General features: G+C 53.9%; 1 protein-coding gene across 1 annotated transcript in view; it reads right to left on the bottom strand.

Annotated features, from left to right (window-relative positions):
• The window catches only part of WHRN (whirlin), a 52,183-nt gene that overhangs the window by 4,166 nt on the left and 24,067 nt on the right, over nucleotides 1-23,950 (bottom strand). The window contains exons 3-10 of the mRNA XM_053996660.1: nucleotides 21,014-21,139; nucleotides 11,904-12,106; nucleotides 10,488-10,524; nucleotides 8,803-9,015; nucleotides 8,071-8,277; nucleotides 5,914-5,946; nucleotides 1,855-1,926; nucleotides 696-1,278 (exon numbers count right to left, since the gene is read on the bottom strand). Of these exons, the coding sequence (XP_053852635.1) occupies nucleotides 696-1,278; nucleotides 1,855-1,926; nucleotides 5,914-5,946; nucleotides 8,071-8,277; nucleotides 8,803-9,015; nucleotides 10,488-10,524; nucleotides 11,904-12,106; nucleotides 21,014-21,139 (1,474 nt within the window). The remainder of the gene's footprint in view (nucleotides 1-695; nucleotides 1,279-1,854; nucleotides 1,927-5,913; nucleotides 5,947-8,070; nucleotides 8,278-8,802; nucleotides 9,016-10,487; nucleotides 10,525-11,903; nucleotides 12,107-21,013; nucleotides 21,140-23,950) is intronic.

Genomic DNA, 23,950 nt, shown 5'->3' with positions numbered 1-23,950 from the left:
CCTCTCCTCCCTCTCCATCTCCAAGGGACCCATGGGGCCCTGCACACTGCTCCCTCACCTCCACTTCTTTTTCCTGGGATAAACATGACTCCCGAGCTGAGTGTGGGCACAATTAGATTTTTTTTCCCTCCCAAAATGCACAGTTAATGGAAAAAGACCAGAATTCTTTCTGGTCCTTGTGCTCACAGAATGGCCTGGGTTGGAAGGGATCTCAAATCCCATCCAGTGCCACCCCCTGCCATGGGCAGGGACACCTTCCACTAGACTGAGCCCAGTCCAGCCTGGCCCTGGGCACTGCCAGGGATCCAGGGGCAGCCACAGCTGCTCTGGGCACCCTGTGCCAGGGCCTGCCCACCCTGCCAGGGAGCAATTCCTGATTCCCAATATCCCATCCATCCCTGCCCTCTGGCAGTGGGAGCCATTCCCTGTGTCCTGTCACTCCATCCCTTGTCCCCAGTCCCTCTCCAGCTCTCCTGGAGTCCCTTCAGGCCCTGGAAGGGCTCTGAGCTCTCCCTGGAGCTTCTCCCCTCCAGGTGAGCACCCCCAGCGTCCCCACTCTCCATAGGAGAGATGCTCCAACCTTTGGATCAAGAGATCCATCACGAGACCTGAAACCTTGAGATGTGTCCTGTCCCGTTTTTCTCTCTCCCAACACCCCAGGGGTGCTTTTCTCCAGCTGCTCAGGTGACACTCACCTCTGGCCTGGGGCAGGGGCCTCACTTCGTTGACGTCGGGCTCGCTGTTGGGCTGGTGCACCTCCACCATGATGAAATGCTGGTTGGCCGCGGCCTGGGGGCTGCCCTTGTCCGGGGGAGGGGGCGCGGGGTGCGCGGGCGGCGGGGGAGGGGACGGGGACGGGGGGCTCTGGGGCCCCTCCGGGGATGGGCTCTTCAGCCTGGTGGGCGACTGCACCCTGGGGAAGGGCCCGATGGGGCGCTGGCTGAGCAGGGAGAGCTGGGCGTCCGCCGGCCTGCGGGAGCCGCGCGGCGACGGGGAGATGGTGGCGTAGATGGCGCTGGGGGCCGAGTCCTCGGTGGACGTGGAGGCCGTGGAGGTCACGCTGACCGTGTCCTTCTCGGGGGGGTTGGGAGGGGGAGAGGGGTTTCGGGGGGCCACGAAGAAAAGGCCAGACTGGGAGGACTCGGAGGAGGGGCGCTTGGGCTTGTCCTTCCCCGGGAGCCGGTGCTGGGCAGAGGAGGGGTCCAGGGTCTGGGGGGCTGAGGGAGGAGGAGGAGGCTTGAAGTTGGGTGGTTCCTCTGGGAAGGAGGAGAGATCATCCTGCCAAAGCAAGCACAGTTTGTAGGAGACCATGCCCAGGTTCAGTGCATCTTCACCTCCAGCAGTGAGCATGGCTAAAGGAGCTGGTTGTTATAGAAACACCTTCCTGACCTGCCAGTGCCACACAAACACCCTCCTGACCTTCTGACAACGAGAATACGACTCACAAATGAGCACAGCTGCAGAGCAGCTGATAGGCCAAGAAACACTTATAATATATTGTAATTAAGAAATAGTTGGCTTCTGATTGTGATGGAGTGAATTATAACATCTGTATTGTCTCACCCGTCACATGAGACTGAAAATGGAATAAAAGTTTTTAAAATGCCTCTCAGTTGCCCCATCTCTGGGCCAGAAAAGGGCCTCATCCAACACAGAACAACCCACCCAAGCTTTGCTCTGGTTTGCACAAGGCTGCTCCTATCCAGCCAGCCAGAATCCTTCTCCTGAACCCACCAGAAGAGCTGTGGTCAGTGACTCCCCTGGGGGCTGATACGGCCCAGCTGCTGCAGCTGGGGCACAACCCAGTACCCCCAGTTTGCCTCCTGCTCCCACCCAGCTCGTGCAGGGCCTTACCAGGGACACATCTGGCAGGGTGTTGATGCTGCTCTGGTGGCAGTCCCCAGCTCCCTCCAGCTCTGACGTGTTCTGAGAGGGCACAGAAGGAAGAGAGAACCATGGCACAGCAGCAGGAGCACAGCACAGTGCCAGGGGATGGGCAGGGGGGTGCTCCAAACCCCTCCCCATGCAGGGCCAGCCTGACCCAGAGGTTTTTGCCTCCTTGGGGGTGCCTTTGTTGGGATACAGGCTCTCCCAAGCTAAGGAATGTGCTCAGAGCAGGCTGTGGACCTGACACACTGGGGTGAGCTCCTCCTGGCCCAAATCAGCTGCTCCTGCCGCATCTGGAAGGAGGGAAGGAACCAGCCCTGAGGGCTGCAGGTTCAATACCTGTTCTTTTTTTTTTTTTTTTTCCCAAGAGGAAGGACAATAGAAATTTAAAACTCTCCTCCCCTGCAACCCAGAGCAGTGGGTCTCAGATGCAAAGAGAAGCTGCTGCCACTGCTTTATGAGTCCAAAAACGTCACCAGGAAATGCCACACCACAGTTTTGAGGACATCACAGCTCCAGGAATCCAGAAGGGATTTCCTGTGGGAATCTGTCAGTAGGGATGGGCGCAGGGAGAGGCCATGGATGCAGCCAAGCAGAGCAAACCTGGCGAGCCAGGGGTGGGGCACTGCGGAGCTGGGGGTGCAGCTCTGCCCTGGGGGGCTGTGCCCGGCCCTGCTGAGGGAATCCTCTGCCAGGGGGGACCATCCCCAGCTTCCCTGGTGGCAAACCCAGCCTCAGCCTCCTCTCCCTCAGTGGCTGCTGCTCTGGAGGGGGCTGCTGCTGCTCAGGGAGGCTGAGCTCGGCTCCTGTCACGCTGGCAGGGCTGTTTGGATGGGGCAGGGCACAGTCTGTGTTTAAGTGCCTGCTATTTATTGCAGGGTAAACAGCTGATTAGCTGAAACGCTGGTGCATCTGCATCTCCCCCAGCTGCTGGAGGCTGCTGCTGTGCCTGGGAGATGTTCGAGTCCCAAAATAGACACGAGAGACAATTAAGACCATTAGAGGAGCAGCAAAAACATTGATGTAAAGTGCTTTTATCCCTGTGGCTTCTGAAGGAGCTCTGGAGAATGAGAACACAAAGAAACAGCTTGTTTAGGGAGTGACAGGTAAAGGCCTGGCTTGGGAAACCTTCCTGTGGCACAGGGTGGTTTCATCCTCCATTATTCCAACATAAGGGGAGGGGGCTTTTCAAAGAGGATCACAGAAGAATTTGGGTTGGAAAGGACTTTAAAACCCACCCAGTGCCACCCCCACTGACACCTCCCACTGTCCCAGGCTGTTCCAAGCCCCATTCTGCCTGCCAGGGATCCAGGGGCAGCCCCAGCTGCTCTCCTTGACTGGCAGCAGCCAAACTGTCACAGCTGTGTCACTGCTGAAATGGGAATAATCTGCCTGATGCCCCTAAAACCTGCCAGGGCCATTTCCCCCAGCCCTGTGCCCATCACAGGCCACGCCCCAGCTCTGCAAGGACCAGTCTGTCCCGAGCTGAGGCTCCTCTGCAGACGCTGGGTGGGCACAGCAGCTGTCCCTGTGCCCCCCAGTGCCACTGCCAGCTCTGTGTCCCCCAGCCAGGGACACTGATGCTGCTGTTCCTCCTCAGGGCACCCCTGGCTGCAGATTTGCTTTTCCTCAGGCTCACTTCTTCAGGGGGCAAAAGCAATTAAACAGTGATTGCTCTGGGCCATAAAACCTGATGACTTTTAAGCACATTTGCCTTCAGGAATTGGCTGTTTCGAGGCTGTGCCTTCCTGGATTTCCCTTGAAAGACTCACAGGAGGCACTGCCCTGAAAAATGAGTATTGAGAAGGCTGCTCCCTCCTGCTCCTCTACCCCTTCTATTTTGCAGTTCCTCATGGTAAGTGGGGCCAGGTGAGGCCCTTCCAGCCTCTCCTCAGAGCAGCTGGGAAATGTTCATCCTTCTTATCCTAAACAGATAAACAGTTTGTCCTTCTTATCCTAAACAGAGTCCCCAGCAGGAGTGATGGAGCTGCAGAGCATCTTTCAGACAGGAAGACAGTTTTCATTTGCAGATTAAAGGGTGGAGAAACTGCCACCTCCCTGGGGAACACAGCCCAACCTTTAATTAACCTCTCAGCTCCCAATCAGTCCCCTAATTTCCAGTCACTGCTAACGAGAGCTTCGCTGAGCTACTCAGCCTGAGTCCTGCGGGGTGTCAGTTTTGAACAACTGCCCCAGCCTGGGGATAAGCCTGGCTTCCCTCTTCCCTTCCATCTCCCACTCTGGAATGCAGCCACGGGGATGGAGGAGCCACAAGCCTCTGCTCCAGATTTTAGGGGCTCTAAGCATGCAGAATGACTTCCACACAGCGGTTTCACTCTGTCCTTACCCTCATCCTCTGAGAGGAGCATTCCCAGCATGTGGGAATGCTCCACGTGGGATATCCCAGGGAGCTGGAGCAAGGCAGCACCTCTGGAAGCAGCCCTGGGAGGAGAAGGCACCTCTGGATGGCAGCAGGTTTGCTAGGAGGTGGTGGAAAGGAAAACCAAAACCCACGGGGATATCAATTCCTTCATCCCAACACTGAGGGTTGGGCAGGAGGTAGGGACAAAGGGAAGGCCAGAACAGTCAGGAATTCCCACTGCTCTGGTCAGACAGGCTGCACCTGATCATTGCAGGCTGCAGCTGATCTCTGCCCTGCAGGACTCATCCGGAGTCCCAGGATTTCCAGGAGGTGCTGGGGACACTCAGACAGTGGCTGAGCACCATCAAACATTGGCTCATTGCCGAGCATCCTTCAAGCATTCCTTCATGGAATCACAGCCCACAGCAGGGCCTGGCCAGCCCCAGGCTGCTGGTTTGTGGTGGAAGTTCACTCACCAAGCCATGGGGCAGGTGGCCCGGTCTGGTGTCGCTGTGGTCACGAAGCCAGAAGGATCTGTGTCCCACGGTCTGGGACAAACTCCAGCTGGGAGTGCCACAGCATCCTCTGCTGGGTAAGAGCCATTCCCACAGGGATGCAGCTCTTGGGTGGGTTCACAGCTGCAGGTCCCATCCTTTGCTCTCTGGGCTCTCCTGACCCTGTGCTTTCCTCCTGGCCAGGAGCAGGGAGTGAGCTCCACACCCTGGAGCCTGCAGCTTCCCTCAGCCTGCCCCAGCCAGGGGCTCTGGGATGACACAGGGGTTCCTGGGGCTCTCCCACCCCCCTGCCCAGCCCCTCCACAGCCTGGGTGAGCATTTCTCACACACAATCCACGTGCACTGACCCCCTGAACTGCTGCACGGAGTTCTGCACACCCAAGGCCCATGAGGAAAATTCTCCCCCATCCTGAGGATGTGTGCAGGGATGTGAGCAGCCTGTGAGGGAGCTGGGGCTGCTCAGCCTGGACACGAGGAGGCTCTGCAGAGACCTTGCTGTGCCATTTCTCTGCTTGGAGAGGGCTGTACGAAAGATGGGGACAGATTTTTTAACAGGGGAATGATTTTAAACTAAGAGAGGGTCAGTTTAGATCAGATAGAAGGAAGATGTGTTTTATAACAAGGGTGGGGAGGCCCTGGCACAGGGTGTCCAGAGAAGCTGTGGCTGCCCCTGGATCCCTGGAAACATCCAAGGCCAGCTTGAACAGGGCTCTGAGCACCTTGGTCTAGCTGAAGATGTCCCTGCTCACGGCAGGGCAGTTGAATTAGATGAGCTTTAAAGGTCCCTTCAACCCAAACCATTCCATGTTTTTCTCCTGTGTTTAGCCAGGATGCCCACACAGCCACACAGCCCAGCAGCAGGCAGTGCAGGGAGGGCAGTGTGGGATCTGCCAGGCTCCAGCTCTGCTGCTCCCTCCAAAACCCCATCCCCGAGGTGTCCGTGGCACTCGGGTTCCAGCTGGGTCTGGTTCCAGCTGAGCCCTGTGTGCCCTGCAGCACCAAGGCCTGGGGGAAGGAGCTGCTCTGTGCAGAGGCACGGAGGAGCAGCAGGCACGGGTGACACGAGGTGGCCGTGCAGGAGCTGCAACAGCCCTGGGCAGCCCGTCCCTCCCCTGCCCACACCCCTGCCCCAGGCACTGCAGCCCCTACCTCCATCAGGTCTATGAGCCACAGCAGCCGCTCCTGGGGTGCGCCGGGGGGGGGGAGCAGAGGAAAACAAGCACAAAAGTGAAGATGTACCGTCAGGGAGGGTGCAGAGCAAAGCAGCGAGCTGAGCAAACCCCGTCCCCAAACCCAGCCCCAGAACCCACATCCAGCTGCAGCCAGGGCGGGGTGGGAGGGCAGGAGGGAGCCCCTCCTGCCAGGGTGCTGGGGGGGGACAGCAGCAGGGGCTGAGGGAGCAGTCTGGGAGCCCTGCCCCATCTCTGTCCTGCCAGCCAAGCACCCATCCACCATGAGCTGGTGCTCTTTGCTCGGCAGCTGTTCCGGCAAGTGGGCACAGCCACCTCCAGTGGCAGCATTCCCATCATCCTGGATGGGTTCATCTCCATTCCCCGAGCAGGGCGTGCTCTCCCAGCCCTGGGGACAGGTGCCACACGGCCAGGGAGGCCCTGCAGTGGCACAAGGGACACGTGCTCCTGAAGGAAGCTTTGAAAGCAGTGGTGCCCACTCCCTTCTCTGTGCCACAGCAGCACCCTGGTGTCCCTCTCTGAGCTCTGGGCTCATGTGCCAGGTGGGGCTGGGCCACTGCTCACAGCCTGGCCCAGGCAGCCACGTTTGGCACGTGTTGTGGAGCACCAGGCACACCTGGAGCACGTGGCACAGCCCCAGGCATGGGCACAGCATGAGAGCAGGGTGTCACACTCAGCACACAATCCTGGCAGACCTGTGCCAGCCCTCAGAAAAAATTTCCCAGCAGCTCCTCGGAGAGAAGAGCAAAACTCACTTTGTTTATGCAGATCCAGAAAGGATCTCACTGAAATCCCTCCTGACCTGGGCAGGTGTCTTTCCTGTGGGCACTTGTGGATTTAACAGGACAAAAGCACAGCTCTGATGCTCTGACACTCCCTGAGGTCTCTCACAGGCAGGCAGAGCCCCAGGAGAGCCCCCTCCCCTCTCCCCCACGGGCTGTGCTGGGTGGACCCTCCACAGCCCCATCCCACCACCGTGGGCTGCTTTCCTCGCTGAGCACAGAGCCCATTGTTCCTCCTTCTTTCCATGAAGGGTTTAATTTCCAGGGTTACTAATGCATTTATGATGAAAGGCATTTTATGGCGAGGAAATTAATTTGGGGGCTGTGTGCCTGCACAGTCTGAGGTGATTACAGTAACTTAATTAGACGGTGCGTGCGACAGAGGCCTGGCAGAGATGTGGGAGTGCTGCTGCTGCTGAGTGCTGAGAGTGGGTGGGAATGGGATGCAGCTGCCTGGCCACTGTGGCTCCCACTGGGATGGGGAGCAGGCAGCCAGCATCCTTAGGGGGTGATTTAAGAGCTGGTGAACAGCAGCAGGCATGGCACGGCAGTGGGCATTGCTGGGATCTCTGTGGGGATGCAGCTCCAGTGGAATTCTGGAAGCAAGGCAGGCTCTGTCCCTCACTGGGATGAAGGTGTTGCCTCAGGTTTTAGATTTTCTATTTTTCACATTCTGAGCTGCTTTAGTCTGTGGGTCTGGGCTTCACATCAGGGGATGGAGAGCTCTGTGCACAGAGCAGGGAGACAAAACAATTCCTGCTCCAGCTGGGCACCAAGGACAAATGATCCAAAGCTCAGGCCCAGGAGCACAAACAGCGTGGGCTGGAGAGAGAAAAACAAGCAGGATGGGAGTGCATGGGCTAAAGCTGGAATGGGACAATGAACTGCAAGGTGCAAATGGAGCAGAGCTGATCCCAGTGAGAGCCCCCGGGAGCGCTCGTGCATTTTGGGACCATTTTGGTTCATCTTGGGTGCAGCCCTGGCTGGGCTCTGGTGCTGCCCAAGGTGGATCCATGGAGGCCTTTGAATAAATCCCTGCTTTATTCTTTAGCTCTGCCCAGTCTCTGCTCTAGGGCAGATGCCTCACAAGGCATCAAAGGGACACGCAGCACCCCCGTGTCAGGGGCACAGAGACACCCAGCACCTCATGGCATCACCTACAAATCACCCAGAGCGCACAGGAAAATCACAGCTTTGGGGAACCCGTGGGGGAGGCTGGACGGGGCTCGCTGTGGGGTGAGGAGATGGCTTTACAGCACTCAGGGAAAGCAGGCTGCTGTAGGATTGCCAGGAGGAGGTGCTGGAAGGAAGGGGATCAGGCAGGAGGGACCTACCCGGGCCGAGCTGACGGTGGTGGCAGTGAAGTGGCTGCTGGAGGACGAGACGGTGTCGCTGTAGGACATCATGGAGTAGGAGTCGGTGCTGGGCCCCGCGGGCTGCCGGGCCTTCATGGACTCGATCTCCCTCTTCAGCACCAGGTTGTCGAAGCGGTCGAGGTCTTGTGGGGAGATCACCCCCCGCACCTCGGAGAGCAGCGAGAACTGGCCAGGCACACAGAGCCAGAGCCAGGTTGGAGCACAATCACATTCCAGGGAAGCTGGGGGTCTCCCTCCCACCATGGTCAGCAGTGGCAATGGGATGTACTGGCAGGGATGGAGGAGGTTTGGTCCTAAACATTACCAGAAGCTCCTCTGCCATTGAACACCAGCCTGCATCCCCCAGAATGGCCCTGGCACAGGGTGCCCAGAGCAGCTGTGGCTGCCCCTGGATCCCTGGCAGTGCCCAAGGCCAGGCTGGACAGGGCTTGGAGCATCCTCGGGTAGTGGAAGGTGTCCCTGCTCATGGCAGGACTGGAACAAGGTGATTTTTAAGGTCCCTTCCAACCCAAACCAGCGTGAAATTCCGTGCTGGTTCCATGATAATGTGGATTTGGCTCCCATGCCCTCCCCCTTTCCCTGAGCAGATCACCTTGGAGGCACCACACGGTGACAATGCCCACAGCGTGGCAGTGACTCTGCTCAGCCACCAGCCCCAAGAAGCTGTCCCTGCCCCGGTGAGGGCCTCACCTTGGCGTGTGTGTTGAGCAGCTCGAAGAGGGCCATGACCAGAGCATCCACGGAGATGTTGCCCTCCTTGTACTCGTCCAGGTAGTAGCCCATGGTGGCCCGCTCCTGTTCGTTGAGCAGGTGCCGCGCCTGCTCCTCCAGCATCACTCGGGTCTGGTTCACCATGGTGCTCAGGGTCACCTGCGAGCCGGCCAGCCCCCGGTAGAACACGGGCTGCAGGGGACAGGGGACAGGCTTGGGGCTGGGGCACCGGGGGGGTGGCAGTGGGAGGGAGGGCAGAGCTCTGCTGAGCCAGCCGGGCTGCGCAGGCTGGACCGAGGAGTGCCCCTGCCCTGGGCTCTGCCACCAGCCCTCTCTGCCTGCAGGGGAGCTGGCAGTCAGACTGGAAGGAGGATTTTGGGAATGGCAGGAGGAAGGTACCCCCAGGTACCCCCCATCAGCCTTTCAGTGTCACCACTTGTTGGGGTAACTCCAGAGCTGAGATCAGAGGAGCTGAGCTTTGCTCTCTGGGACAGGGAGCAGCGGGAGCTGAACCAGGGCAGGAGAGCAGGAAAGGTTCTTCCCCCAGAGGGTGCTGGCACTGCCCAGGCTCCCCAGGGAATGGGCACGGCCCCGAGGCTGCCAGAGCTCCAGGAGCGTTTGGCCAGCGCTGCCAGGGGTGCCCAGGGTGGGGTTGTTGGAGGTCTGTGCAGGACCAGGAGCTGCACTGGGTGATCCCTTCAGTCCTTTCCAGCTCAGGATATTCTCTGATACTCTGATTCTCTGAGTTCATGCAGCACCAGTTGAGTTTGCCATCCCTTTTCAGCAAGGGGAGATCCTGTCCCCCACCAGGCAGTGATTTAATCCCAGGCTGTGTTCCTCCCTGGCAGAACTGGGGCCACAGGAGACAGGCCAGCTCTCCATCCTGTGGAAAAGGCACATTTGCCCCCACTGCCAGCTTGAAGCAGACCCTAGTGGAGAAAGAGCCACTGGCAACCAAAGGAGCCCCAGGGAGAGACAAGCCTGGCTGCAGATGAAAGACTTTTTCCCTTTGAGAGGGATTTCGGAGGGGAGGTCCTCAGTGTTTCCTCTCAGGCAGAGTTGGCACAGGGCTATGGAACCAGACAAGACCCTGACTATCCCAGAGACAGAAAGGAGTTGAGGCTGGGGAACATGTTTTGCCAGCAAAGAGTACAAAGCTGTTATCAGTGAGAGCCACCTGTGAAACCTCCCTGCTTAATTTCCATTTAAAAGCAATGTGCTTTGCAAGGAGCTGTGGGGAGAAGATGCTGGCACAGAGCTGCAGGCACAGCACGGGGTGAGTCCCTGTGCCTGGTGAGCTGGAGAGGGCTGGCTCAGCTCTGCCTCGGGCTGGGACAGATCCCTGCAGCTCTCAGGGCCCACAGACAGCCACCATGAGGCCAGTCGTGGTCACCTCTGCAGGGTGGAGGGGTCCCCACGGTCCTTGTCCATGGGTGGTCATTGCCCCTTGCCCATGAAGGCTGGAGGGCACCAGATGTGCTTAGAAGTGGCACAGGGGAGGGGACACCGCTGTGTCACTCTGTAGAACACAGCTGCCAGCATGGGAGGAGAAAGGCCCATTAAAATCCCAAACCAGCAGTATCCAGGAGCACGGGTCCCTCCCTCCCATGGAAAATAAACCACAATAGCAGTGATAATTTCACAAGGCATCAGCAATGTCTTACCCTGGCTGCCACGTCCACAGCATGGTCACCCACTGCCCTGTGAGGAGGGAGAAGATCTGTTAGCACTGAGTGCCTGTCACTTGTCACCTGGCACAGCACCTGGCACCTTCTCTCCTCTCTGGAGAGCCAAAAGCTCCTGGCAGAAGAGAAGGGGCAGGGACTGTGGATGTGACAAGATGGTCAGAGAGTGAAACAGTTAACTTTCCCAGGCATTATTCTGGGAAAAGCTGTAAGAAGCTCAGAGTAAAGAATTAAAACAATTCTTACAGTAAGTCTCTACAGCTGGTGTTTGTGAACATGTGGAACATGTTCTACGTGATGTTTATGGAAAGATGGTGTTGTTCCTAATTAAGCAGTTGGGTGACAGGTGTTGTTAAGAACCAATCAGGTTCTGGGTGAATGATGTTGCTTATAAAAACGTGAAGTTTTGTAATAAAGGAGCTTTTATGCCTTCTGAAAATGCATGGAGTTGTGTCACCTTCATTCCTGTTCCTGACTCAATGGTGACATCAGACAGCACAACATTGTCCACAGCTGCTCCACCCTACAGGCCAGAGATGCCTCTCTGACACAGCCAGACCCCAGAACGGGGAGCTCCATGGGGATCCCCACCCTCCCAGGGGCTCTGAGCTGACAGACGCCCCCAAAAAAACCCTGTCTTAGGCTGGAAATGGGGGTGTGTGTTCCATTGCCATCTGTCAGAGCTGGGGCAGTTCTCCTCTGTGCATTGGGCACTTTTCTTTATCTCTCCCACAGCCAATCCTCCCTCCAGGAGATCTCTGCTGTTCATGGCCACTGAGTGTCCCTGCATGGCTGAGAAAATTCCAGCATCCCATGGGGAGAGGCTCTGCCCAGGGCAGGAGCCAAGCATTCCTACCTGGATCCAATCTGACCTTGGAACAGCACAGCAGCCTTTGCCCCCTGCATTCCCAGAGGAGCAGCTTTCTGCCCCACTGCATTCCCAGAGGAGCAGCTTTCTGCCCCACTGCATTCCCAGAGGAGCAGCTTTCTGCCCCACTGCATTCCCAGAGGGAGCCCAGGCCCATCTCCAGCAGCCCTGGAGCTCCAGAGGAAAACTCCAGCCTTGTCCAGGATCCTGCTCCAGCAGAAGCACAGCTGGCACTGCAGGAGGGCTGAGCCCCCATGGAATGGCACTGCTGCCACACCCTGACCCACAGCCTGCCAGGGCCTGCTCTCACTCTGCCAGTGGATTGTTTTGCATTACTGCATTTATATTTTTAATTTTCCTGTTAAAGAACTGTTATTCCTGTTCCCATACCTTTCCCTGAGAGCCCCTTAATTTCAAAATGCTAACAATTCAGAGGGAGGGGTTTACATTTTCCATTTCAGGGGAGGCTCCTGCCTTCCTCAGCTGACACCTGTCCTTTCAAACCAAGAGAGCCCCCCGGCACGTACCCCGCTGAGCTGACGAGGCTCTCCCCGAGCTGGGAGCTGGTGATCCAGCGGGTCTCGTCCACGGTGGTGCGGGCGTGGGGCAGGCGCCCGATGTCCTTCACCGTCATGATGAGGTGGCGCGAGGACTTGAGCAGCTTCACGGCCTCGTCGTGGGGGATGCTCAGGAAGCTCCGGCCGTTCACCTCCAGGATCTGGTCTCCCACCTGTGGAATCAGGGTGGACTGAGCCTGGCACGTCCATGGAGCTTCCTTCTTGGGAATAACACTTTCCTGTCCCAGCAGGGAGGTGCTGCCCACTCTAAGGGACACAGCAATTGGAGGGGACAATGCTGTTGCATGGAGATCAGCCCTCAAGCTGGCAGCCAGTGAGGACCAGTCTGTGAAGCCTGGAGGGGCCTGTTCAGGATCCCAGCTCAGACTGATCTGCCCAGTCTCCTCCATCAACCAGACCAAGCCCAAAGAACATCAAGGCCTCCAGCCCAGTCCCTGCTGCTGCTCTGGGAGGCCAGGAGCCATCTGTGGAGGCCCCAACCCTCAGAGCTCTGCATGCAGCAGGGAGGGTCTCACCACAGCCTCCAGCACCCCGTAAACTGCAGCATCTGGGACAGCCACATTCCATCTCTCCTCTCCTATTTCCTCCCCTAAGAGATTTCATTTTGTGGCCAAGGCCTTTGCTGGAACCAAGGAGCTTCCCTGACAGCCTGGCCTTGTTTGAGACACAGCACCCATCTGGTGTTTCACCCTTCATCCCAGCTCCTCTTCCTCTGTGCTCCCAGGGCATCCAGGGCTGCTCCTCCTCACTCCCATATCACAATTCACCCTGTCCCTGATAAACCACATTTTTGAAACTGCCCTTTCCTATCTTTGCTTAACCACAGGCCTCAGCTCAGCTCTACCAAAACACAGCATGGATTTTCTTCTCTGCTTGGCCAGCAAGGAGACACAGGGAGAGAAAAGTTCCAGACAAGTGAAACAAATGATCAGTGGCAGATGAAGGTGCCTGTGAAAGGACAGATGGAAGAGATTAGGCCTGTTAAATTTAGAGAGGAGATCATGTGGGGGGCTGGATGGAGCCATACAAAATAATGCTGGCAATAATGAGAAGCCAGAGAAGGGTTTGCCCTGTTTGCCCTTCCCTCTGCTCAAAGGACAGAGGAGGCTCAGGGAGGCTGGAAGGATGCTCAGAGTGGTGCTGAGGGGAAAAAGCAACAGCATCATGGAGTCATTTGGGTTGGAAAAGGCTTTTAGGATCCTTGAGTCCAGATTCAGCTCCACATTCAGCTCCATTCAGGGACCCTGAGTGGATTTGCCTCATTCTTCACCATAAAGTTCAATAGTTTGTGTTGGAAGTGACCTAAAATATCCCAGAAGTGCAAAGGGAGGGATCCCAGGGGAAGGCAAATGACACAAATTATCACATTTCCAACCATGGGGCTCCACAAATATCTCAGGTTCCCTTTGAGCTCTGTCAGTTTTAATTGCACAGTCAGAAAATTGCTGGCTACCTGTGGATTCTTTGCTTCTTTTCTGCCAGGGTCAGGATTAAATCAGGAGATGATATTTCTTGTTGGGACTCAGATGTTTATTAGTTCTTATCCATGTTACAGTCTCACAGACCCTGAGTTCTGCAGCACTTCACTCTAACAAACTAAAAATGGAGCTGTGTCTCTCTCTCTACAAGGCCTTTTAAGGTTAAAATGTCCAATTAAGCAATGACACCTAAATTATTTTTACTTTTAACCCAATAACCAACCACCCATGCCCGCAATGTGGATTTTTTCATCCAATTGCACAAAACCACCCAAACCCATGGGGAAGAATGTGAAGAAGAATGTGAAGAAGAAGGAGCAGCCTCCACCCTAAAACCTCCATCTTGCTTTATATATAAATTACTCTATTCTAAACCCTTAAACTCTAAGTTTTCCACCCTGTGCTATCACACACTTCTATTCAAACTCCACCCCCACAATCCCAGTTCTGTCATTCCATTCTGGAAGCTTCCCCACAGCCTCAGGTCAGTGCAGTGTTCTCCTGGGGGTCAGTGCCTGGCAGCACAGAAAGTCTGGAATTCTCAGTGACCAGGGTTCCTACAGCTGCCAATGTAACAGGGGAGGGGAATTATGCCAGTGCCAGGAGAAACACCCACTCAGGTGCACAAATATCATCTCCCAGGCCTTTCTGATCCATCAGGGGTGCCCTGGAGTGGATTTTGCTGCTCAAAAAAGGAGCACAGAGTTCACCGCAGCACCAAAACAATAAAAATCTAAACTTGATTAGGCAGTTTTATTGCAGTTATGAATCTTTAATGGTTTTCCATACCAGGGATTAAATTTGCATGATTTTTTTTTTGGTTCAGGACAGTTATACAGGTTTAATAATCTTTCTTTAATTTCTCCTTTTAAGAGTGAACCAAGAGGAGCCTGGCATGCTCTTGTAACATCAGGGAGACCAGAGGGGCCCTGGATTTTTTTGTTAATTAACATAGATAATAATTATATTTTCCCCCCAATGCCAAGGACAAGTGGGAAAGCAACAAAAAACCTGCAGAGATTCAAAAAAAACATCTACTAAAACAAAAGCTGACCCTGAGAAATGATTTGCTGTATTCACAACTCCAAATTGGCACAGAATAAAAGAAGTAATAATAAGACACACACACACACACAAAAAAGTTATAATAAAACACGGGAAAATTATTGCCCTGGATATTTCAGGAACTACTTTTCAGTTGTGCTCAGCTAATGGTGGGTGGATGCCCAGGATGTGCTGAATGCTTGAACACCTCTGAAAATGAGGATTACTCTCATTTCCTAGGGAAAATTGTAGCCTGAAATGCAGGGGCTGAACACGACACGCAAAAGGTGACAGACCGTGAGAAAAAAAGAGTTTGGAAATTACACCTTGATGACAGCCCTGGCTCCTTCTCCTTCTGGAGACAGTGGGGAAGGAGAGGTGCAGTCAAGAGAAACGTAATGGGCTTCAGACAAGGGTTCTGAGCAGCAGAAATAATCAGGATTTGCTCTGAGAAATTCTCTTATAAATAATCAGAATTTGCTCTGGGAGAAATTCAATCACACAGACAGAAAAAGAGGCAAGAGATTTTAAATGTTAGTTAAGGTTAAAAGACACCAAACCGAGCTGGGAATAACAGGGCCAAGGGGGTGATGCCAAATGGGTTGCACTGGCACCAGTCCTGTTTAATGCCACTGAAGTGCCAGCAGGGAGGCTAAATGACACTGGAGATCCCCTAAAGTAGAGGGAGCCTCTCTCCAGCACAAATAATTTCCAAAAGCCCTTAAGAAATTAAAAGATGCAGGCAGGAAAATGTATGGATCAATTTGGAAGTGACCAAATGAAGGCTCACAGTAAATAAGGAAGTGCTCAGTTCTCCAGGAGGGAAACGGCTCAGGGCAGATGATCCATGCGGGAAGGATCCAGGACAGAGCTGGGAGCAGGACAGGGAATGAGGGGGGCCATGGCTGTCTGAAAATGGGTCCTTTCCCCAAACACTGCAGCCCAAAGAGGGGAACAGGGCAGACACAGAGGGGAGGTGAAAGCCCAGGGAGGGAAGGGGCTCTCTGGGGGTGGCAGTGGTTGTGGCACTGATGGGGGGAGGCTTTTGGTGGCCTCCCAGGAGAGGAGATTTCTGTCCTCATCCAGGTGACACCACTGGAAGGACCAGGAGAAACGTTACATCTTGGGTACCACAACCACAACCTCCTGAGAGACTTTGTCACTTTGCATCTCATTCCCAAACTCTGGGAATTAAGCTGATTCCCAAACTCTGGGAGCCACAAGGTTTTTACTTCATCTTCTTTTTTTCCAGGATATTTGTCTGTGTCTGGACCTCAAAGCTCACTGCAGCTTTCAAGGGGTGGCTTTGGGATGAGGGGCTCAAGGGAGTTTGCAGATGGCACCAAATTGTGTCCAGGGAAGGGAACTGAGCTGGGAAGGGGCTGGAGCACCAGGAGAGGCTGAGGGAGCTGGGAAGGGGCTCAGCCTGGAGCAAAGGAGGCTCAGGGGGGACCTTGTGGCTCTGCACAGCTCCTGACAGGAGGGGACAGCCGGGGGGGTCGGGCTGTGCTCCAGGGAACAGGGACAGGAGGAGAGGGAACGGCCCCAGGCTGGGCCAGGGCAGGCTCAGGGTGGATATTTAAGAAAAATTCTTCACCAAAAGGGTTGAAGGGACTCCAAAGTCCCCATCCCTTGAAGGATTTAGAAGCCGTGTGGATGTGGCACCTGGGGACATGGGGCAGTGTTGGCCTTGCAGTGCTGGAGGAATGGTTGGACACGATGACCTTGGAGGTCTTCTTCAGCCTAAATTACTCTTTGTTCTATGACAGCCACTGCTGAGGTAAAATCATTCAGCTTTTCCTATTTACAGTCTCCCTTTCCCTCTCCTCTCATATCTGGATAAATCTGGATCGTGATTTTCACCCCAGCCCTCGTTCTGGGAACTCAATATTGAGTTGTTTGCTCAAAGCAAGCTCCCTGGAATCTGCTATTTCTGATTTAAAGGTCAAGGAGAGAAAACAAAAATGGCTTAAGGAGGAAAAAGAACCCCAATTCTGACAAAATACAGCACCAGGAAAAATGAGCAAGGAAGAAATGAGGGCCAGCAGAGGCAGGAACAGCATCAGGAGCTCAGCTCGTGCTGGGCACCGCTGGGGACAGCAGGAAGGAGGCAGGAAGGACAGAAGCTGAAAGCAAACAAGGCTGACTCACCTCCCTCCTCTGCTAACCCCCACTTTTCACTCTCAGAACTTCCTCGGAGGCAGCAGATTTTCAAACACGCCCGGAGAACACTTTGTCAGAAGTTTCATGAATGAATAAACATCAAGGAGGCCAAGGCCAAGCCTATGAATATTTAGTTATTGACTGACTGCAGAGCTCCAGCCTGGCTTCTGCTGGAATTCTGCCTGCTGAGGGAGCAGAACAGCAGCACCTGAACCAGCACCAGCAGGGCTGGAGCTCCTCTGGGATCCTCATCTCAGCATCTTGGTCTCTGTTTCTGGAGCTGGCAGAAGTTTCTGGGCCTCAGAGAAACTTCCTTGGTTTTGCCTGGCTTTCAATAGCTTTTGTTTGTCCTTCAGTCAAAGTTTAAGGGAAGTATAAAACATTAATTATTTATTTTAGTTATTATTTAAAGAGTCCGAGATTCTGATTTGGTGTCATAGATACAAGGAGGTAAAAATGAAATGTCTGACAAAATTACAGATTGATTTGGGTTAAAAGGGACCTTAAAGCCCATCCAGTGCCACCCCTGCCATGGCAGGGATACCTCCCACTGTCCCAGGCTGCTCCCAGCCCTGTCCAGCCTGGTCTTGGGCACTGCCAGGGATCCAGGGGCAGCCCCAGCTGCTCTGGGCACCCTGTGCCAGGGCCTGCCCACCCTTACAGGGAAGGACTTCTTCCTTGTCCCTTATCTAAACATCACCTCAGAATCAGCTCAGTTCTGGCAACAAACTCAGTGAAAGCAGCAAATCCCACAGAAGGATCCACTCCTGGGATCTTCCCATCAACCCAGCCAGGCTGTGTTGAGCCCACATTGAGCAATCCCACAATATTTCCATTTTGGAGAGCAACAAACTACCTGGAAACCACATTTATCAACCAGTTCTTGCTTCCTTGTGGCATCACACCCCTTCCACCAGCACCTGGAGCAGCAATCTACACCCGACCATGTCTAACAGCAGGACATAAAAGACCTTTTTTACCTGCAAACCTGCAGGCAGCACTGAATTTACCGCCTGCAGCATACACAAATCAGGGTGGGAAGTGCCTGTGAGGATCTGAAATCACACCAAGCCTGACATTCAGCACAGCACGAGCCTGCTGGACACACAAATCACTGCCTGGAGAGCAGAGCAGTGACAGGGGAGATCTCCAGAATCAACAAGCAGAGGCCCAGGTGTGCAAACAGCAGTGGCAGGACCCGGGGGGACAGGGCAGGGAGCTGGCAGTGCTCTGGGTTGTTGTGGTGGTTATTTCCTGGCATTCCCATGGAGGGATTCTGCCAGGTGTCCTGCTGCTGGGACTGTCCCTGTGACACCTCCTCTGCTGAGCTCACTGCCAGGGGGAGGCAAAACAAAGAAAAGCAGAGATTTTCCCCGTGCAGCAAAACCAGGGAACAGAAGAAACACCAAGGAAAACAATGCAGCTTCTTCTTTCTCATCCTGTATTTAAACTTTCAGGCTTCTGGGGTTTAGGGGATGATCCTGACCCTGGCACAGGGGACAATCACACTGGTGTCAGCCAGGTCACCCACGGCAGCTCCAGGCAGTCCCTCCCCTTCCAGCTCTACAAACAAATTGTCCTGGGCCTCTTCTTGTCCCTGTCTCAAAATCCTGTGTCCCAGAGCACTGCCCCTCTCGCTGACGAAGCCACCACCATCCCTGGGACACAGCTGGGGACCCAGCCCGGGGTGTGGGCAGAGGTGCCAGCCCAGAGGAGCATCCTGTGCTCTGGGGTTCTGCAGGGAGCTTGCAGCAGCATTTCTGCAGCCTGAAAAGCACTCTGCCATCTCCAGGGTGCTCCTACAGCTCCCTGGGCCATGGCCCAGTGCTGCCCTCAGGGCCCAGGGTCCATTTCCCTGCTGAGCACCTGAGAGAGATTCAAACTTGGATTGATCCAAACCTCCAAGTGCAGCATTTTTATTCTGTGACACAAAGGGGAACAGGAGCCTGCAGTGCTCAGGACAGCTCAGCAGTGGCTGCATTGCCCCTAAAAGTCTCCTTGGCTACAAAGGGAACTCTGGTGACCTCACAGCCACAACAACTTGAGAGACAGGACCGTGTCTGTCCCAGCCCTCTCCACCACACTGTCCCCAGCTCGTGCTGCCAGCCTTGACAGATTTAAGTGACTTTATGGGGCCACTGAGCAAAGCTAAGGCTTAGCCCTAAACAGCCAAGGGCTGAGCGATGGGGAAATCACAGAATCACAGAACCCTTGAGGGTGGAAAAGACCTTTAGGGTCAGTGAGTCCAGGAAATGTCTCACTGCACAAACACAGAGGGGATGAGGGCAGAGCACCCCTCATCCTCAGCAGCCCAGCACCAGTCCAGGGGACTGAGAGGACATTTCAGAGTTTCACATGCATCAGATCTCAACTGATGTAAGGAATAGCAAAGAACTGACCCTCAGAGCCCATGAGATTGCACTGGAGGAAGCAGTGATTGGAGGTCATTGCAGGGAATTGGGTCATTTAGAGGGAAAAACACACCAGGAAAGAAACTGTGACTGCAGTGAAATGATCCAGCCTGAGGAGTCTGAGTGTCAAGCGTGCCCCATTCCTGCCTGACACAGAGAAACATCCAACTGCTCCCTTCCCAGCTTGTTCCACTGGTGAACACACCCAGTGGTAACCCCAAATGTCCCTTCCAGGATCTGCTGGGTCAGAGAAGGGAACACCCTGGGATCTGCAGGGAAGGCTGGAGGAGCTCAGAGGCGATGTGTGTGCACGTGGTGGGGTGAGAGAGGAGTAGATCTCTCTTCACAAGAGCTCTGCTGCCAACTCTGCCCAACTCTGCAGCCCCAGAAGGGCCCAGCCCAACCCCAGAGCATCCCTCAGGAACCTGTTTAAGCGTGGATGCACTGAGTCACTGAGCCAGCCCGATGGACCAGCCCTGCTCTATTGCTGCCTGATGATTTTTGCCTTTTTCCTTTTCTGTATTCTCTGTATTTTTACACATGTATTTGGAGCTCTGTAGCCTATTGTTGCATTCCTACTTAGTTTTCCCAGTGCTTTTCCCTACCTTCTCCCTAGGCAGAAAGACAAAACACATTCCAAAGCCCCTATCCCATCTTGGTTCTCCCTGGGAACCAAGGCCAAAAAAAAAAATGCTCTTTGAGACCCATTTTCATCAACAAAGTTCAGTTCCATCTGAGGGGGGAGGATTTAGAGGGGGCTCAAACTGTGGGGAGATTGCATCACCACTTGTGCTCCTAATTGATGATTTTGTCAATTATGCTAATTTGCTGAACTTACAAAATTGTGTTCACCCCATGGGAGGGGGGCTTTTGTGGATATTTTCTATATTAGCCCCTGGAGGCCTCCAATAAAGACCAGCTTTTCTATCACCTCCTGTACTACCATTATCTGGAATGTGTGTTTCATTTATAGGTTCCTAAGGCATCACTACCGAGGGTGATCCTGCTGGTCAACACAGGATCCTGGGAATGCCAGGAGGAGCCAGCACACCCCAGCTGAGAGCTGGCCCCTAAAATGCTGCCCTGCAGGCAGCTGGGAGCACTTTGTGCACAGCAAACCCAGGGGCTCTGGGTGAGAGATGCAGGAAGAGGGCACAGGACCAGGATCTTCAATGGAAAACTCTTCCCTGCCAGCCCAGGGAGGTGAGATGCCTTGGAGTGCTACCTAGAACAGAGGCTAGACCAGATAAAGACGATAAAAGTATTTATTAAAGGCCTTCAATAGCTGCACCTTGGGCAGTCAAAGCCTCCCAGAGGCTGCACCCAAGCTGGACGATGGTCACGAGTTTTTCAGACAGATCTAAGTTCAGTTCATTTACATATCAGGGGTTAATTCTCCAAGCTTCAGGTAATGAAGTGATTTACCCCCAGTTTGCTCCCCCCAATTCACTTTTGTTTGTACTTTTTGGGGCCTGAGGCAGCGAGGTGTCCTTGGGTTTCAGGCCTGGAGGAACTGCTTTGTCTGACCAGAATGTGGAGACAATTCACTAGCACTTTATATGGAGTTTAGAGTTAGGCACTGATGCAGCACAGGGGTTGAAAAATATAAAGGCTGAAATCTCAAGGCATCAGGTGAGAGGGACTTTGTGATGAGGAAACTGTGGGAGCTGATTTGTCTGGAGAAGAGAGGACTGAGAGGGGATCCCATCAATCCATAAAATACCTCCAAGGGGTGTCACAGGATTGTGCCAGACTCTGTTCAGTGACAGGATGAGGAGCAATGGCCATAAACTAAAACACAACAAGTTCCACCTCAACATGAGGAAGAAATTCTTTCCCTGAGGGTGGCAGAGCTCTGGAACAGCTGTCCAGGGATGAGGTGGAGTCTCCCTCTCTGGAGACATCCCAAACCCACCTGGACACGTTCCTGGTCACCTCCCACCCTCTCTGGGATCACTCTCACCTTCAAGCCAGTGCTCTCTGCCTCGGAGCCCTTGTCCACACCCGTGATGTAGATGCCCAGGGAATATTCTGCCCCTCCTCGGATCATGAGGCCCAGGGATTTCCCTTCATTCAGGACCAGATTCACCTGCAGAGGAACAGGAAGAGACATTTATGTGGTGTCCTAGTGCTGCCCAAAACAGAGGTGGGTCACAGCCACAGAGCCATGCCCTGCCCTGGGCTGGACAGCAGCTCCTGTGGGATTGAGGAGGCAGTGGGAGCCAGGAGGAAAAGCTCTGGAGGCTGAGAGGTTCAGCCACACGAGGGGCAGCACATGTGGGTGGATTTTCAGCCACAGATCAGCTGATCCACAGCAGTTTTCCACTCTCTCCTTTTATAGGTGCATCCCTGGGGTAGAGACCTGAGAACGACCCCCAAAACCCCACGAGCAGCAGTGGGGTGGTGCCAGCCAGCACTGGCTGTGAATTCCCCCTCTGGCATTGCTGCCCTGAGCAAACAGAGCCATGATCCCCCTCCACCCAGACTGGATTGAGCCCAGCTCCAGCCCTCTGTCCTTCCCTGTGCAGGGCCACTCCAGGCACTCCCCACAGGGATAATCACGTGCCTGATTATCTCCAATTAACAGCTCCAGGACAAACTTTCCATAGTTTGCAGAAGCCATTTCCTATTTCCCACAGTCTGCCAGGCAGCACCTGGACAAATGTTCTCCCCACCAAATGCTGATTTGCAAACCCAGCTTCCACCTGCCTTCATCCACCTGCTCCTCCTCACAGGGCCTGACAACATTTGGGTGTTCAGGTGGGAATTGGGAGTGCATGAGCAATCCTGTGCTCAGCTCCCTCGAGGACTCTCCATTTAAAATGGCCTTTGTTCACTTGCTGCATGACACTTTTTAAATGAATAACTCCAGGGTTATTTTTTTGCTTTGTTCCCAAGTTTTGAGTCACTTCTGGAGAAAAGCAGACAGCAGGAATAAAAACAAATGAGAAAAGCCAAAATGTGTTTCACACTGATAGAAACAACCAGAAACAAACTGCTTGTGAAGGGCTTTTATATTTAAAGCCCTTCACTGCAGTCAAACCAAAATCTTGCACATTTACCTGGATGGAAAAATAATTCCCAGCTTCAAGTCAGTAATTAATCCATCTTTCTAGAGGACACGGCACCACAGAGGGAATTCAGGCCACCCTTAGAGGGGCTGGTATTGAAAACCCATTTTCTGTGTTGGTGATAGAAACACAGAAGTCAGCAGCAGGACACAAATCCACCTAAGGCTCCACATTTTGGATTTAGAGAAATGGATGCAAAGCTGGAATAAGAATTGTAAAACATCAGCTACCTGTACCAGCATCCTTCTCTGAAAAACCTGGTGTTCCCTGGGTTTCCTTTCCCTGCTTTAAAGGGCAGAAAGTGCTGGAAACAATTTTGGCATTGAAGGATTATAAAGGAATTATAGAGACCTTCATGCTTCAGGCTGGAGAGATGAGCTGGGCACTGAACCCCCCCAAAGGAGCAGCTGCCTGTCACATCCAAGGGCACTTTGGTTTTCTCTTCACAGGGAAGCCTTGCTCTGGACCACAGAACACTCGGCTGAGTGTTTTTGAAAACGAGGAAAATATTCAACTTTTCTGAAGTGCTGTTATCTCCCAGTCTGTCTGATGGCATTTAGGATTTCCCTGCTGTAAGTTTTTCACCCCCACCGTGGCTGTGCCTCTCAAAAAATCCCCCAGTTTGGAGAATAAACACAAGTAGGAGAAATGCAGCAAGGTGCCTGGAATCACAGATCACGTCAGAATGGAGTGGGAATGCCAAAATTCCCTCTGTAAGTCCCTGAATGACACTTATATGTGCTGGGGTTAGCTCCAGGAGGGGCAGCTCTGCACGCAGACATTTCCATTTCCCTTTAACACTATCCTGGTAAGCTGAGAAGCTGCTCCCCCCACGTGGGGAGAGCATCAGATGGAGGAAGAGATACCCCCAGAGATGTCCCTCTGCTCATGAGGTGCTGCCACGTGAGCTGCTGTGTTTTGTCTGACCAAAATGTGGAGACAATCCATTAACACTTTATATATGGAGTTTAGAGTTAGGCACTGATGCAGCACAGGGGGTGAAAAATATAAAGGCTAAAATCTCAAGGCATCAGGTGAGAGGGACTTTCTGATGAGGAAAGATTTGTCTGGAGAAGAGAGGACTGAGAGGGGATCCCACCAATCCATAAAATACCTCCAAGGGGTGTCACAGCATGTCTGCACTTCCAGAGGCAGGAGAGGCATGGATACAGAAACCCTGGAGCCACAAAAACCAGCAAACCCAAGCTGTGTGTGCAAACCTGGAAAATGCATCGCTGCTGGCAGCCCAGAAAGTTGTGCTGCTCAAGGCTTAATTGCATCTCTTAATCAGCTAATAGCTGCAGCTCCCTGAATGAACCCTGCAGCAGGAGCTGCTGGGAACAGCGTGGCAGAGAGCAGGGAGCAGCAGGGAACAGCAGGGAACAGCCAGCTCAGGGACACACTGCAGATTTCGGGAATGGCTGGGGAAGGGACAGACTGCTGGGGAGGGAAGCGAGGCCTTTTTGGGGCTACCTAAAAACGGAGGCCAGGCAAAATTAAGGGAATAAAAAGCAGGAATATTTATTGAAGGCCCTTCAGGTACATTTCAGGCAGACAAAGCCCCCCAGGGGCTACACCCAGAATGGACAATGGGTCACGGGTTTCACACTTTTATAAGTTTGGCCCATTTGCATATTGGGGGTTCATCTGCCAATTCCAGCTTCAGCTAATGAAGTCATTTACCCCAAGTTTGCTCCCCCCAAGTCACTTTTGTTTCCATCTCTGGGGGCCTGAGGCAGTGAGGTGTCCTTGATTGCCAGGCCTGGAGAGGAATTGTTGTGTCTGCCCAAACTGGGAAAGCAGCAGCTCCCACTGTGTGTGGAGTTTAG

Source organism: Vidua macroura, chromosome 21 (assembly GCF_024509145.1).
Source record: "Vidua macroura isolate BioBank_ID:100142 chromosome 21, ASM2450914v1, whole genome shotgun sequence".
Classification (NCBI taxonomy): Eukaryota; Metazoa; Chordata; class Aves; order Passeriformes; family Viduidae; genus Vidua; species Vidua macroura.
Note: the sequence above shows the minus strand (reverse complement) of the source record. Positions and strands in the feature narration are given on the sequence as shown.